At 43.4% G+C, this 14934-nt stretch overlaps 1 protein-coding gene across 10 annotated transcripts in view; it reads left to right on the top strand.

Annotated features, from left to right (window-relative positions):
• PARP6 (poly(ADP-ribose) polymerase family member 6) overlaps positions 1–12815 on the top strand; it is a 31882-nt gene extending 19067 nt beyond the window's left edge. For 4 of the 10 annotated variants that reach the window (XM_030814697.1, XM_030814693.1, XM_030814694.1 and 1 more), the window contains 9 exons: positions 459–526; positions 2726–2774; positions 3024–3136; positions 3893–3965; positions 4673–4742; positions 11296–11375; positions 11775–11838; positions 12010–12094; positions 12440–12815. In XM_030814697.1, coding sequence (XP_030670557.1) covers positions 459–526; positions 2726–2774; positions 3024–3136; positions 3893–3965; positions 4673–4742; positions 11296–11375; positions 11775–11838; positions 12010–12094; positions 12440–12542 — 705 coding nt within the window. In that variant the 3' untranslated portion in view covers positions 12543–12815. The remainder of the gene's footprint in view (positions 1–458; positions 527–2725; positions 2775–3023; positions 3137–3892; positions 3966–4672; positions 4743–11295; positions 11376–11774; positions 11839–12009; positions 12095–12439) is intronic. The other 6 variants (XM_030814695.1, XM_030814700.1, XM_030814699.1 and 3 more) reach the window with 3 other exon arrangements.
• Positions 12816–14934: the final 2119 nt, after the last annotated feature.

Genomic DNA, 14934 nt, shown 5'->3' with positions numbered 1-14934 from the left:
TACTCATTTACAGGTGGGCCTCTTCTCAGCAAATCCTGTATATCACAGTTGAGACTTACACATAAGATACACCTAGGAGGAATGATTTACTTGTCAGGAGGACGCTTTGCTTTATTTAAAGATTTACCACAGGATTCTTTAGCCTAATCTTCTTGGGACATTGATTTTATTAATTTTTTGATTTACAATCAACTTTTTAGGGCTGTAGGAATTGCATAAAATGAGGGAGACCCACCTGCATGTTGTTTTGTAAGCATCTTCAGTCATTTTCATATTTATTTATGAGTCTTCCCAGCCTGACTAGGGCTCCTTGAGGGTGGGAACCTTATCTCCTTTTTCCTCTATGTGGCCTTTGGTGCCTACCTTGCCCTGGACCCAAATAGTCACTCTGTGAAAAGCAGAAAGCAGGTAGGCTCCCACCTCTCCAGGGAGATAACGTTATGGCCATTGTCTTTCAGGGCTCATATTTGGAAATCAAGAAACAGATGGACAAGTTGGATCCCCTGGCCCATCCTCTCCTGCAGTGGTATGGATAGAATGGCTCATCCTTCTTGGGTTATGAGGAGGGAGGGAGTTATCGGACATGGAACCTGTACCTTCTTTTAGTGGTGGTTTCAACATCCTTCCCAAGGTTATAGGCGGTAATGGCTGCTTTTTCTTGGAGTTTGTTGATATACCTTGCCTTGAAAATAACACATCCTACAAAAAGCCCACAAATTCTGACATGATTTTTCTTTTAAAAAATTTATTTTTAATCTTGTTTTAATTGTTTCTTTTTTTTTTTTTTTTTGAGATAGGGTCTCACTCTGTTGCCCAGGCTAGAGTGCAGTGGTGCGATCATGGTTCACTGTAGCCTTGCCCTTCAGTGCTCAAGTGATCCACCTCAGCCTCCCCAGTAGCTGGGACCACAGGCATGCGCCACCACACCCAGCTAATTTTTTTTTTTTTTTTAATAGAGATGGAGTCTCCCTGTGTTGCCCAAGCCAGTCTTGAACTCTTGGGTTCAAGTGATCCTCCTGATTGGCTTCCCAAAGTGCTGGGATTACGGCCGTGAGCCACAATGTGCAGCTGACATGATTTTTCAAGTTCTCTTTAGGTGTTCCGTGTTTCGCAGTAGGTTTTGTTGTTTGTTTCCTTTTTTGGTTTGTTAATTTATTTTTTAAATTGACAAATAGAAATTATAGGGCCGAGCACGGTGGCTCACACCTGTGATCCCAATACTTTGGGAGGCCAAGGCGGGCGGATCACCTGAGGTTGGGAGTTCGAGACCAGCCTGACCAACATGATGAAACCCCATTTCTACTAAAAATACAAAATCAGCCGGGCATGGTGGCCCATGGCTGTAGTCCCAGCTACTCGGGAGGCTGAGGCAGGAGAATCGCTTGAACCCGGGAGGTGGAGGTTGCCATGAGCTGAGATTGTGCCATTACACTCCAGCCTGGGCAACAAGAGCCAAACTCTGTCTCAAAAAAAAAAAAAAAAAATTACATATATTGTGTACAACATGATGTTTTGAAATATGTGTACATTGCAAAATGGTTCAGTAGAGCTAATAAGCATATGCGTTATCTCACATATGTATTTTTTGTGGTGAGAACACTTAAAATCTATTACCACAGTGATTTTCAAGAATAGTACACATTGTTACTAACTATAGTCACCACCAATAGGTTTTTGTGTCCTTTGCATGTAGAAATTAACACTGTTAATTTTAACTAAGTTTTCTTTGCATCCAGAGAGGTCTGTCTCTTCCTGCTATCCCCTTGCCCTGTCTCTGGGCCTCCTTGATGATATAGAATGTCCAGAGCCTTGAGGCACTACTGCTGTGCTCTTCTCCTAGCCAAGATTTTTACTGTCCCTGCTGCCATCTGTTCCTGATCTCAATTTCTGTTGTTTTCCTGACATAGCTTTCCCTTTCTAGTTTGCCTCCCTCTTCCTAGTCAGCCTTCAGTACTTCCTCAGTGCAACAGCTTTCTCCCTCTTAGCCTGAGGAATAACTAGGCATAGACCATCTGTGGTGGCATCACAGGTACATAGATGAGGCACAAAAAACAAAGACAACAGCAAACTGTATCCACATGGGAGATAGTGCTCTCTTGCTGAGCCCTCAGTGTTTTATATCTGTTCTCTTCTATCTTCTTCGTTCAGCCTGTATAGAGCTTAGTCTGTCCTTGACTCCTAAGGAAGTTCATTCTAGTTTCTTCTGTTTCTTTTTCCAGCCTAGACAGTAACTTTCTCTCCATTTCTCTCCATTCCTGAGAGCTTTCATGTTTTCTCTTAAGCTCAGGAAGGATGGCTGCTGAGCCCAGGTCTGAATCTGAGTCTAAATCCCAGGTATAAGTTGTCACCATTCTAATTCAGACCTCTTCTTTCTGTTTTGTCTTTTCTTTTTTTGTAGGTGACCTCTGTGCTCTTCCTTTTGTTCTACCCTTTTTACTCCCTACTTGTAGCAGCCCTCCTCCCACCCCTTTTTTTTTCATCCATTGTTTAACTCCCCAATAATTAGCTTGTGTCTGGTCACTACCTTCATTTTTACTTTTTTATTCACAAGCATTATCACCCACAAGAATATCCAGATAGTGACCTTGACGTTTCACACAATTTGGACAGCCCAGTAATCCTTGTTTATCCTCCTAAAGGCAGAGGAAGACTGGCTTGTTCAGGAAGGATAGCTTAAATACATAATTATTCTATCCTTTTTATTTTTTTCTCTGTTTCTTCCCAGGATCATCTCTAGCAACAGGTCACACATTGTCAAACTACCTCTCAGCAGGGTAAGTGACCATTCTCCCTCTAAATGCTTTAAATTTCTGGTGAGGGGCAGGGAGGGGCTGTAAGCCAGCTAACCATATTGGTCCTAGATCTGCCTACTTTGCTCTGTCCATCAATTTAGTCTTTGGGCCTTAGCATATTTCCCTTGTGTGGGGTTAATGCAAGCCTGATTTTTTCCCCTATCCCCAACCCTTCCCTCCCTGATCTCGATTTCTGCTCTGTTTTCCTGATTCCACCCCCACCCTGGGCAGCAGCTGAAGTTCATGCACACCTCACACCAGTTCCTCCTGCTGAGCAGCCCTCCTGCCAAGGAGGCTCGGTTCCGGACCGCCAAGAAGCTCTATGGCAGCACCTTTGCCTTCCAGTGAGGAGGCTGGGGGCTGGGCAGTGGGGGTGGTGAGGGGGCGGGGATGAGCAAGAAGAATGCGCTTGAGATATGAGTTTGTGTTACATGTGTCCATCAACCAGTCAGCAGATACTTACTAAATGCTATTGTGGTAGGTGCTATAAAGGACAAAAAGGTACATACAACGTGGTCTTTATTCTCAAACTATTTATGATGTAGTTGAGGAAAAATGACATTTACATGTGAAAAGATGTGGCTGAAGAAATAGATTGGAGAGAACAGATCTGAAAGCTACTTTGATGGAAAAATCCACTATTTATGCCTGATTTTGAGAGGAGGGAAAAAGAAAGAAAGAGAGGTATTAAAGAGAACTTATAGGGAGTGGTAGCACCCTTTTCTTAAAATAGAACATGAAGTCAGAACTGGAAGCCATATTTGGGGTCAGTGATAAATTTGTTCATTTTCAGATGAATTTATTGAATTTGAAGTGTCAGGAGAATAGGCAAATAAAAATACTGAACCAGCAGTTGAGGATTTAGGATGGGAGTAGCTGAAGCACCAAAGAGAGGATGGGACTGGAAACAGAGACGTAGAGTTTAACCACACACACACATCTTGCGTGCCAGTGACCGTATCCATGTGCATGTCCATCACTAGGTGTACCTGTCCATCTTCATGTCCTGTGTGGGTGAGAATGGGTGGGAATGGCAGTCTTGGGAGTGTTCCTGGGAACCTCATATCAGAAGGAGACATGGATTCTACCCTGCCTTACAGTGGGTCCCACATTGAGAACTGGCATTCGATCCTGCGCAATGGGCTGGTCAATGCATCCTACACCAAACTGCAGGTGAGGCTGTGCCCCTTTCTCCTATATTTCTACCCACTCCCTTCCCTACTCAGTTCTGTGGAAGGCTGCTCTAGAGTAAGCTGTTTTTGCCTCAGTGTCCTCAAGCCTAACCTGTCTTGTGGAGTTCCCTAGAGAGGAAGTTAGAACTGTATGAATAGAGAACGTGGCTGTTGTGTATTTGATCTCAGGCTGCGTTTTTTTGGTGGTTTGGGGAATGGGAATGTACTTGTAAGCAGGACTATGGAATTGCTGATTGTAGCCACTGTGATGAATTAATCTATTAGAGCTTTTCAATTTATGTGGCTATTCATTCAAGGAGTACATATGGGAGACTTGTTTCTATGCCCTGAGAGACTCCAGGGAGTGTGTATTGGCCCTCCTTCTGGCTACCCATTCTGTAGTTCCTCTTTTTTGGAATCTGCATATGTACCAAGGCCTGGAGACAGGAAAATGAATGCTGAGGGACTGACTCAGTGGTTCTACCATTTCCCACTCTCCAATGCGTCAGTTATGTAGCACTTCATAGGCAAGCAGGTTAACCTGCATCCGCTTTTCAGCCAGTTGGCTTTCTGAGAATAGGTGCTTAGGGTTACTTGAATGAGAAGGTAGAAGGAGGGACAGAGGGCTGGATAAGCCTTGCTGCTGCCTAATAAATAGCCATGGGAGGGCCCAGGCTCATATTACTCATCCTGGTGTTTCCCTGCAAGCTGCATGGAGCAGCCTATGGCAAAGGCATCTACCTGAGCCCCATCTCCAGTATTTCCTTTGGATACTCAGGTAAGAAATATTCTGTGGCCACCTTGACTCTATTTACATTGCCTCCGTTTGTGAATACATGATTTGTGCTGTCTGTTCCTCCCTCATTATGGATACTTGGTCTGTGTCAGCTCTCCCCGATCATGGATACATATTCTCTCTCTCTCTCTACATTTTCTTATTAGAAATTTAGATTCTTTACAAGGTGAGGCCAGTTATTGTTAAAAATGATGGTTTTATTCATAGCAGGGGCTTGGCCCTGGGAATGGGTGGAGGAATAACAGGGACATAACAAGGCTTTTTGTAGAACACATGTTTGGTGTTGGCAATTATAGATTGTGTTTGTGTATACTTGTACATATAAGTTTACATGTGAAAACATCTGAAGGCTTGCGTCCTTTCCATTGGCTTATATTTCTAGAGACATTGTTCTTCTCTATTCTCAACCGTCTTTTAAAATTTAAACTGTCTATAATCTTACACTATTATATTAGTCACATTGAATGCAAGATAAAGCATTTTATTCTAAAGGTGAGGTCCAGATTCTAATCAGGAGATCAGTCCAGCTCAGAAAAGGAAATCTGATTTAGAGTTCTCTCAGTCTTCCTGGCTCATGTCTTAGTTCCTTTTCAGTCTGCTTTTGTGCTTGTTTGATGTAATCTCTTTACAAGGTATAGTCACCATGTAGTTGCATGTTCACCACATGAAGGGGATTGTGCTAGATTCTTAATAGATTATTACTTGATATCCTGTTGTAATTTGTAACTGTTACAAAGATCAGAAAATGTAGTGTCATCAGGAAGCTGAGGCAGGAGAATCGCTTGAACCTGGGAGGCGGAGGTTGCAGTGAGCTGAGATTGCGCCACTGCACACCAGTCTGGTTGACAGAGGGAGACCCCGTCTCAAAAAAAAAAGAAAAAAGAAAGTGCCAGAATCAGAGGCCTAAAAACATCTCTAACAACAGAATAAACCAAACAAAATAGAAGAAAGGAGATAATACAGGTAAGAACTAACACCTGTGAAATAAAAATAGGTACAATACATAGTACCAAAAAAGTCCAAAGATGATTTCAAAGAACTAACAAAACAGATAAACCCTGGTTAGATTAAGAGAAAAAGGACACAAATAATATAATCACCAAAAAAAGCAGTACAACTATAGATACAGCAGAATTTAAAAAGGTAATAAGGCGGGGCATGGTGGCTCACACCTGTAATCCCAGTACTTTGGGAGGCTGATGTGGGCAGATCACTTGAGGTCAGGAGTTCAAGACCAGCCTGGCCAACATGGTGAAATCCTGTCTCTACTAAAAATAGAAAAATTAGCCAGGCATGGTGGCATGCACCTATAATCCCAGCTACTTGAGAGGCTGAGGCAGTAGAATCACTTGAACCCAGGAGGCAGAGGCTGCAGTCAGCCAAGATCAAACCAGTGCACTCCAGCCTAGACAACAAAGCAAGACTCTGCCTAAAAAAAAAAAATAAATAAAAAGTAATAAGAGAGTTCTCTACACTATGCTAATAATTTAAAAACTTTGATAAAATGGATAAATTCCTAGAAAAAGATAACAAATCTGACAAGAAATAGCCTGTATAGTCATAATACTATAAAAGAAATAGAAATTGTTTAAAAATTTCCACACACAAAATAAACCTCACCAAGCCCAGATAGTTTTACAAATTAATCTTAAACTTTCAAGGAACAAATTATTTTAGTTTTATCCAAAGTCTTCCAGAGAACAGAAAAAATGGAATTACAAATCATAAAAGATTGATAAATTTGACTATATTAAAATTAAAAACTTCTGGCTGGGCACAGTGGCTCACACCTGTAATCCCAACACTTTGGGAGGCTGACGTGGGAGGATTGCATGAGCTCAGGAGTTCAAGACCAGCCTGGGCAACAGGCAATACCCCATCTCTGCAAAAAAATAAAAATAACCAGGTCTGGTAGTACGTGCCTGTAAGTCCTAGCTAGTCAGGAGGCTGAGGCAGGAAGATCACTGAGCCCAGGAGGTTGAAGCTGCAGTGAGCCATGATCATGCCACTGTACTTCCAGCTTGGGCAGTAGAGCGAGACCCTGTCTCAAAAAAGAAAAAAAATTTAAAACTTACATTCTTCAGAAGACACCCTAAAGAAAGTGAAGAGACAGGCTACAAACCGACAGAAGACATTTGCGGCACATACAACCACAAAAGATTAGTAATAAAAATGTATTTTTTGGCTGGGTGCGGTGGCTCACGCCTGTAGTCCCAGCACTTTGGGAGGCTAAGGCAGGCAGATCACCTGAGGTTGGGAGTTTGAGACCAGCCTGACCAACAGGGAGAAACCCCATCTCTACTAAAAATACAAAAAAAATTAGCCAGGTGTGGTGGCACATGCTTGTAATCCTAGATACTCAGGAGGCTGAGGCAGGAGAATCGTTTGAATCCGGGAGGCAGAGGTTGCAGTGAGGTGAGACTGCGCCATTGCACTCCAGCCTGGGTGACAGAGCAAGACTCCATCTCAAAAAAAAATAATAATAATAAATATGTTCAATAAGAAGAGGGAAGTCCCAGAAGACAGAGTGAGACTGTGATGCCTTTTTTATATTGTTCAAAATCAAAATTAAACATTGTTTAGGCATATATATGTGTATTATGTGTGTGTGTGTGAAAACTAAAGGAAAAAGGAAAAACAAAAGAATAATAACTCAAATTGCAGGATAGTGATTACCTCCAAAGGGAGGCAGATAGTTAGATGTAAGTCACTGGTAATGTTTTAGATTTAGAATTTAGTTCTTTGATTGGGTCTCTGGGTATTCATTGTCTTATTAAAAAATAATAATGAGACTGGGCATGGTGGCTCACGCCTGTAATCCCAGCACTTTGGGAGGCCAAAGCAGGCAGATCACGAGGTCGAGAGTTCGAGACCAGCCTGACCAACATGGTGAAACTCTGTCTCTACTAAAAATAGAAAAATTAGCTGGGCGTGGTGGCACACACCTGTAGTCCCAGCTACTCAGGAGGCTGAGGCAGAAGAATCGCTTGAACCTGGGAGGTGGAGGTTGCAGTGAGGTGAGATCGTGCCACTGCACTCTAGCCTGGGCAACAGAGTGAGACTCCGTCTCAAAAAAACAAAACAAAATAATAATGTGTCATGAAACAAAGATTATAATTAATCCACACAGGGCAAGTGACCAACACATATTTGTTGAATATATGAGTGGATCTTACTCTGTGTGCCTGGCATCCAAAGTGGGGTTAGGGTTGGAATAGTCTTTTTGATTTATCTGGATTCTTCACTTTTTATCTTTGTCTCAGCCTAAGCATCCCTCTGATTAAGTTCTTTTGTCTTTCCAAGTAGTGAGATTCTCATGGTTCTTGGTGCCCACTGGGATTCTTCTTTTGTTTTCTCCCTATGCCCTCCCTTTCTTTCTCTTTTCTCCCCCTGGCCTTTGTTTACTACCAAGTGCCTAAATACCTTTAGTTACCAGATGAAGCCAGAAATCTCTGTTGACCTCTTGTCTTTCTTCATCACTTAACCGATTACATAAAGATATCATAGACACCTTTCATCTCCCTCTCTCAAAGGGCAATTGATTATAGATACAAAATGCAATTGAATTTTACCATTGGAGTTACAGATCATCTAATCCCTTATTACTTTACAAATAAGAAAGCTGATATACAGAAAAGTTAAATGGTTTTCTCATGATCACACAGCTATGAGTAGCAGAGATAGGGCTGCGATCCAGGTCTCCTAATTTCTAGGCCATTGTTATCACTATATGATACGGTTTGGCTGTGTCTCCACCCAGATCTCATCTTGAATTCCCATGTGTTGTGGAAGGGACCCAGTGGGAGGTAACTGAATCATGGGGGCAGGTTTTTATTTTTTTATTTTTATTTTGTTTTTTTTGAGACAGAGTCTCACTCTATCGCCCAGGCTGGAGTGCAGTGGCGCAGTCTCAGCTCACTGCAAGGTCTACCTCCCGGGTTCACGCCATTCTCCTGCCTCAGCCTCCCGAGTAGCTGGGACTACAGGTGCCCACCACCACACCTAGCTGATTTTTTTTTGTATTTTTAGTAGAGATGGGGTTTCACCATGTTAGCCAGGATGGTCTCGATCTCCTGACCTCGTGATCCACCTGCCTTGGCCTCCCAAAGTGCTGGGATTACAGGCGTGAGCCACCGTGCCTGGCCCATGGGGGCAGGTTTTTCCAGTGCTGTTCTTGTAATAGTGAATAAGTCTCATGAGATCTGATAGTTCTATAAGGGGGGAGTTTCGCTGCACAAGCTCTCTCTTTGGCTGCCACCATCCATTTAAGATGTGACTTGCTCCTCCTTGCCTTCCATCATGATTGTGAGGCCTCCCCAGCCATGTGGAACTGTAAGTCCATTAAACCCTTTTTTCTATGTAAATAAATTACCAAGTCTTGGATATGTCTTTATCAGCAGTGTGAAAATGGACTAATACACTATATTAGACTGACAGAGTAGGCCTTGCTTGAATGATGGGTCTCTGAGGGCCCTATAGATACGTGAGTACATATAATGGGATGTTGGGGGAGATGTGTGCAAATGTTCCACTTACTGTAGTTACTCCAGCATTTGACCAACTGTCTTGTATGTTTTCTTCTACGCTATTATGCTCTGGTTTTCTGTTTTTTCTTTCTCACACTATCTTTAGCCTAATGGCATTGGGTGCCCTCTGGAAGTGGGGGTTGGTGTAAATAGGGTTCATGTATCTAGTAGAGGTTCCAGTGACTTGGCTATAAAGTTCATGTTGAAAATAGGGGACAATGAAAAAGGAGGTGATATACTCCATCTGTTTGTTTAGTCTTGTTTAGGGACTTCTGTTAAGTGCATACTCCGGACACAAAACTTCTAGGGATTATTCTAGCCACCATGATCTCAGGGTCTGGGCTCAGGAAATGGACAATCATTGGATCAGTATGGAAAGGACAGTGTACAACAGGATTGAGGTGGGACAAGATTTGGGTTATATCATAAGGGCCATCTCTAAGACCTGCCAGAGAAATGAGATTGTTCTTTATTATCTTCTTATCTGCCTCCTCTGGAGTATAACCTGAATGGGAATTTTACTTTTTGTCACTGACATACCCAATTTGAGAGAAGGTCATGATGTTTGGATGGAGAGCTGAACCTAGTTAAGGCTAATGGGGAAGGTGTAAACAGGGGTTATGAGTACCTGTCCTGTATAAGGAAGAAATTGGTAATTCAAGCCTTGAGGCTCTTGGTGTCCTGAGTTTTGTTCAGGCCCCACCTAAATCTGTCATGAGACTTGAGTGTAAATACATGATGAATTGACAGCCTGAGCAGTGCAGAATGTCAGTTCAACAGCTATCACTCTGTTTCTACACCATGGCTATCAGAAAACCAAGAACTGATCAGAGTGGAGTTAATAATAATAGAAAGTTCCAGGGTAGAGTGGTGAGAGTGCTTATGACCTGTAATGTTAGCATCATCTCCATCTTCATTTCTCTCTCTGGTGGACACACACACACACAGGCACGTGTGTCCACACACGTGTACACGCTTTTATCCCTAACTGTGGTAAGATTGGGCCTATGATAAAGCTGAGTCCAGAGACTTAACATCCTATCCTCAAACCAAAAAGAGTGAGGAGTGGGAGTACACAAGCACATTTTCATATCTAAATAAGAAAAGTCCAAATTGAGTCTATAAATGTTATAAACAGGGGTAAGGAAGGTAGAGAGTTTAGATAATGTGGAAACTAGAAGGAATGGGTACTTCTTTCTCAAGCCTGGGAAGACTTTGAAGTAGGATTCTTCAAGGTAGTTGCCATTGTGATTTCCTGTACAAAATTATTCATCACTTAACTGCTGATGCTTTTCTCTTGAATGACTGGTCAGATTTTTAATGTAACTTTGAGACTAGAGCAAGTCTGACTTGTTCTGCTTGCTTCCTTTCCGTTCATGTCACTCATCCAGGCACTTGACACCAAGGTATTGATGTCCCACTCTCCTGGGCCCCTCATTCCTGGCTGATTTCATGTGCTACTCCCCTATCTTAGAACCCTGCAGTGGTTCCCTAATGTTCTGAGGATAGACTTTAGTTGCCTTAACATGGCCTGCAAAGCCTGCTTGATCTGATCCTAGCTTGCCTCTTCTACATCATTTCTCGCCACTCCTCTGCAATTCACTATTCTCTATGCAACTAACACACACTACCTTATCTTTCCTTCAGGCCTTCTGTATCCTATTACTTCTGCCCAGACACTTCCCCGCTGTTTATTTAATTAACTCTTCCTAATCCTGCAGTTCTCAGTCTAGCTGTCACCACATGACTTCTTTAAACTCTTAGGCTAGGCTAGTTGCCCTCCTCTAGGCTCACACCATGCTCTATAATCTGCATCACAACCTCTTACCATACTGTGTTGTAATTACTTGTTCTTGCTTGTAATTTCCAGCAGACTAAATTCTGTGGGGGAAAATACCTTGTTTATTTTATTCTCTGCTGTTTTGATGAGCATCTAGCTCAGTGCTGGGACATAGTAGGCACTTTAGTAAATTTTTGATAAATGAAGTGGGTGTATTGTTCTGTGACAGGAATGGGAAAAGGACAGCACAGGATGCCCTCCAAGGATGAGCTGGTCCAGAGATACAACAGGATGAATACCATCCCCCAGGTATTGGAACTGTTCTAATGAGGCAGGACCTTTCCCTGGGGCTAATTTAGGCTCCAGAGCTGGACAGGGAAACAGTGGGGTGAGAATGGGTTGGGGAGTGATTTGAAGATCATTTAAAGGAATCAGGTATGTTCTAAAGTGAACACATGTCTGGAGTCATATGTAGCTGAAGTCATGAGTATAAAAGCAGAGGCTGAGTTTAGATGAAAATGTAAAGATGGAAGCTGTGACCCTATCCAGACTGATTATGGGAAAGCAGAATTTTCGGGGGTGGTGGGGAGTTGCGGGGAGCCCAGGATATCTCTGATCCCCACTCCCAATCATCAGCTAACCAGCCTCTCTAGGGAAAGCTGTACCCATCTACCTGGCTCTGGTCTCCTTTGCCTCCTTCTCTTCCAGACCCGATCCATTCAGTCAAGGTTCCTGCAGAGTCGGAATCTAAACTGTATAGCACTTTGTGAAGGTAGGTAGCTTGCCCATGTCCTGTTTTTCTGGGTCTCTAACCTTTGTTTCTGATGTAATTTTGGCACATGATCTGGCCAAGAGTGATGTTGAAGTGGCATGGCTTCCTTCTCTTGCCTGGACTCCGTGCCTTAAGTATTGTAGCTATGATTTCTGGCCCTCTTTCTCCCAGTGATTACATCTAAGGACCTCCAGAAGCATGGGAACATCTGGGTGTGCCCTGTATCCGACCATGTCTGCACAAGGTTCTTCTTTGTGTAAGTCTCGGAGGGACTCTGAGGATTACTTGAGGAGTGAGGTTGGGGGTATGATGGTGCGTGGCTACTGGGAAAAGTCTATTTCTGTTATCTGAGACATGTCCTTGGCTACCTGAGTGGAGCTGTCACTGGGACTTTACCATTGGAGGATGGGAATGGGTATAGATTGTTGGGATCTATCTAGAGGAAACCAGATAAGCTGAATATCTTCCACTATGAAGAGCAGTGAGAAAGTGCTTTGACTTCTGGGATGGGATGGCCATGCCTTGAAATACAGTTCCACTGATTGATGTTATTCTGGTATTGTTCTCCCTCTTATGCTCACACTTGCCCTATCTTTGGCAGATATGAGGATGGTCAGGTGGGCGATGCCAACATTAATACTCAGGACCCCAAGATACAGAAGGAAATCATGCGTGTGATCGGAACTCAGGTTTACACAAACTGAGGGGGCCCCAGCCCTCGTACCACCCCTGTTACCCCAGGATCCATCTGCCCTCATAAAAGTGTTCAGGTACAGCAGCTGAGGCTGCCCTGAGGAATCAAGGGGCCATTACCAAGGGGCAGGAAAAGGATATGTAAGAGGTGGCCTTCATGGTGGAGCCTGACCCAAGAACTACTCCACATTTGGATGGCCCAGACTGACTCCATCCCCGACTTTCCCTTTGACTTCACCCTGTTTGTAAATAAAACAATAAAATGGAAGGTGCTGTGGACTGGATATGATCACTGTGGTTTGACTAGCCTTGGAGCAGCACCTGCCCCAAGCCCTCACAAGGGGCGGTGGGGGGGGGAGACTGGAATATCCTGTGGGTTGGGACTGTTTATGTTGCATGGTATCAAACTTGTGTCCATTTATTGTAGTATACTACAGATGTGTCAGCTTTTTAATCAGTGGATTAAAGGGAAACTTATCAGTTGTGCAGATGAAACAAACCGAGAATATAGAATACCACTAATGACTATTAGTCAAACTTTAAAAGGGCCCTTGAGGCCAGAGCAGCTAAGATTTACTGCCTTTAGGGCCTATTGCTTTCTGCACAAACCTGCCCAGTCTCCCTTGCTCTATATCTCAGGAACTGGGCCCCTACTCTCTTTCTCCTCCAACCTATTTCTTCAGGGTAAGTGAGGTTAGGGGAGAACTGGTGGGAGCGGGAAGTGGGGTTTGTCTCTAAGTCGAAATCTATGAAGACATCCTAAGGGAATGCAGCTTCACTTAATGAAACAATGCAATTTCACCAAGGTTAGCAAGGTGGTAAAGGAAGGCAGCTCTTTCTAGGAAACCTAATTGTTTTAGTGAATTTTTTCTTCTCCCTGTTGAAATTCCCATTTCAGCCTTTTGCTGGCCTTTCAGGCTGTGCTTCATGTACCCCAAATCCTTAGTTATACGCATAGCTGAGTCAGTTGGACATTTCCAAATATTTTGTGAAAAAAAATTTTTTTTTAGACAGGGTCTTACTCTGTTGCCTTGACCTCCCAAGCTCAGGTGATCCTCCCACCTCAGCCTCCCAAGTAGCTGGGACCACAGGCGGGTGCCACCACGCATGGATAATTTCCATACTTTTTGGAGAGATGGCGTTTCACCATGTTGCCCAGGCTGGCCTCCAACTCCTGGGCTCAAGCCATCCGCCTGTGTCGGCCTCTCAAAGTGCTGGGATTACATACTTTATGAAATATTAATGAAGAAAAACAGGAATATAAGCACAGAGAATACAAAAAGCATTAAATAAGCCTGGCATTTCAAGGACAGGGTTTTTTAATCTGTTGTAGTTTGATTTTACAAAGCACACTCTAGACTACCTGTTGTCTTTCATTACCTTCACTGTACTTTAGAGGTACCTTCTTGCCTGGGTACCTTACCCTGGTTTTCAGTTCCTGACCTGCTTTAACATGCAAGTACCATTTTTTTTTTTTTTTTTTTTTGAGACGGAGTCTCGCTCTGTCACCCAGGCTGGAGTGCAGTGGCGCAATCTCGGCTCACTGCAAGCTCCGCCTCCCAGGTTCACGCCATTCTCCTGCCTCAGCCTCTCCGAGTAGCTGGGACTACAGGTGCCCGCCACTACACCCGGCTAATTTTTTGTATTTTTAGTAGAGACGGGGTTTCACCGCGGTCTCGATCTCCTGACCTCGTGATCCGCCCGCCTCGGCCTTCCAAAGTGCTGGGATTACAAGCGTGAGCCACCGAGCCCGGCCAGCAAGTACCATTCTTAAGGTCCATCCCTCTAGAAGCTGTTTCGTAAACTTTGCTCATTCTTGATCAACACTAATACATTCTAATTTACAAGTCTCCTAAGCCCTCTTCTCCCATTCTGGTTTCAAGTCTAGGAAATAACCTCTTCACCAAGTAAATGACCTCATCACTGAGCCCACTCTAACTGAAATACCTGCCTCCTGAGAGGACTTTGTGCCCATCTCTGTAGTATTAGAGATAGCTGACATTTTTAGTTTTTACTAAGAAGGTGCTGACATTATGCTAAGCACTTTAATAATTTGCTAACACTTTGGATTACTTATTGTGTGCTCGGTATTAAAAGTTTTCTTTTCTTTTTTCTTTCTTTCTTTTTTTTTTTTTTTTTTGAGATGGAGCTTCACTCTTTTTGCCCAGGCTGGAGTGCAGTGGTACGATCTCGGCTCACTACAACCTCTGCCTCCTGAGTTCAAGTGATTCTCCTGCCTCAGCCTCCTGAGTAGCTGGAATTATAGGCATGCACCACTACATCCAGCTAATTTTTTGTATTTTTAGTAGAGACGGGGTTTTACCATGTTGGTCAGGCAGGTCTTGAACTCCTGACCTCAGATGATCCACCCACCTTGGCCTCCCAAAGTAGTGGGATTACAGG

This window comes from Nomascus leucogenys, chromosome 6 (genome assembly GCF_006542625.1).
Source record: "Nomascus leucogenys isolate Asia chromosome 6, Asia_NLE_v1, whole genome shotgun sequence".
In the NCBI taxonomy this organism is placed as follows: domain Eukaryota; kingdom Metazoa; phylum Chordata; class Mammalia; order Primates; family Hylobatidae; genus Nomascus; species Nomascus leucogenys.
The sequence above is the reverse complement of the archived record's forward strand: the minus strand, read 5'-3'. Positions and strand labels throughout refer to the sequence as shown.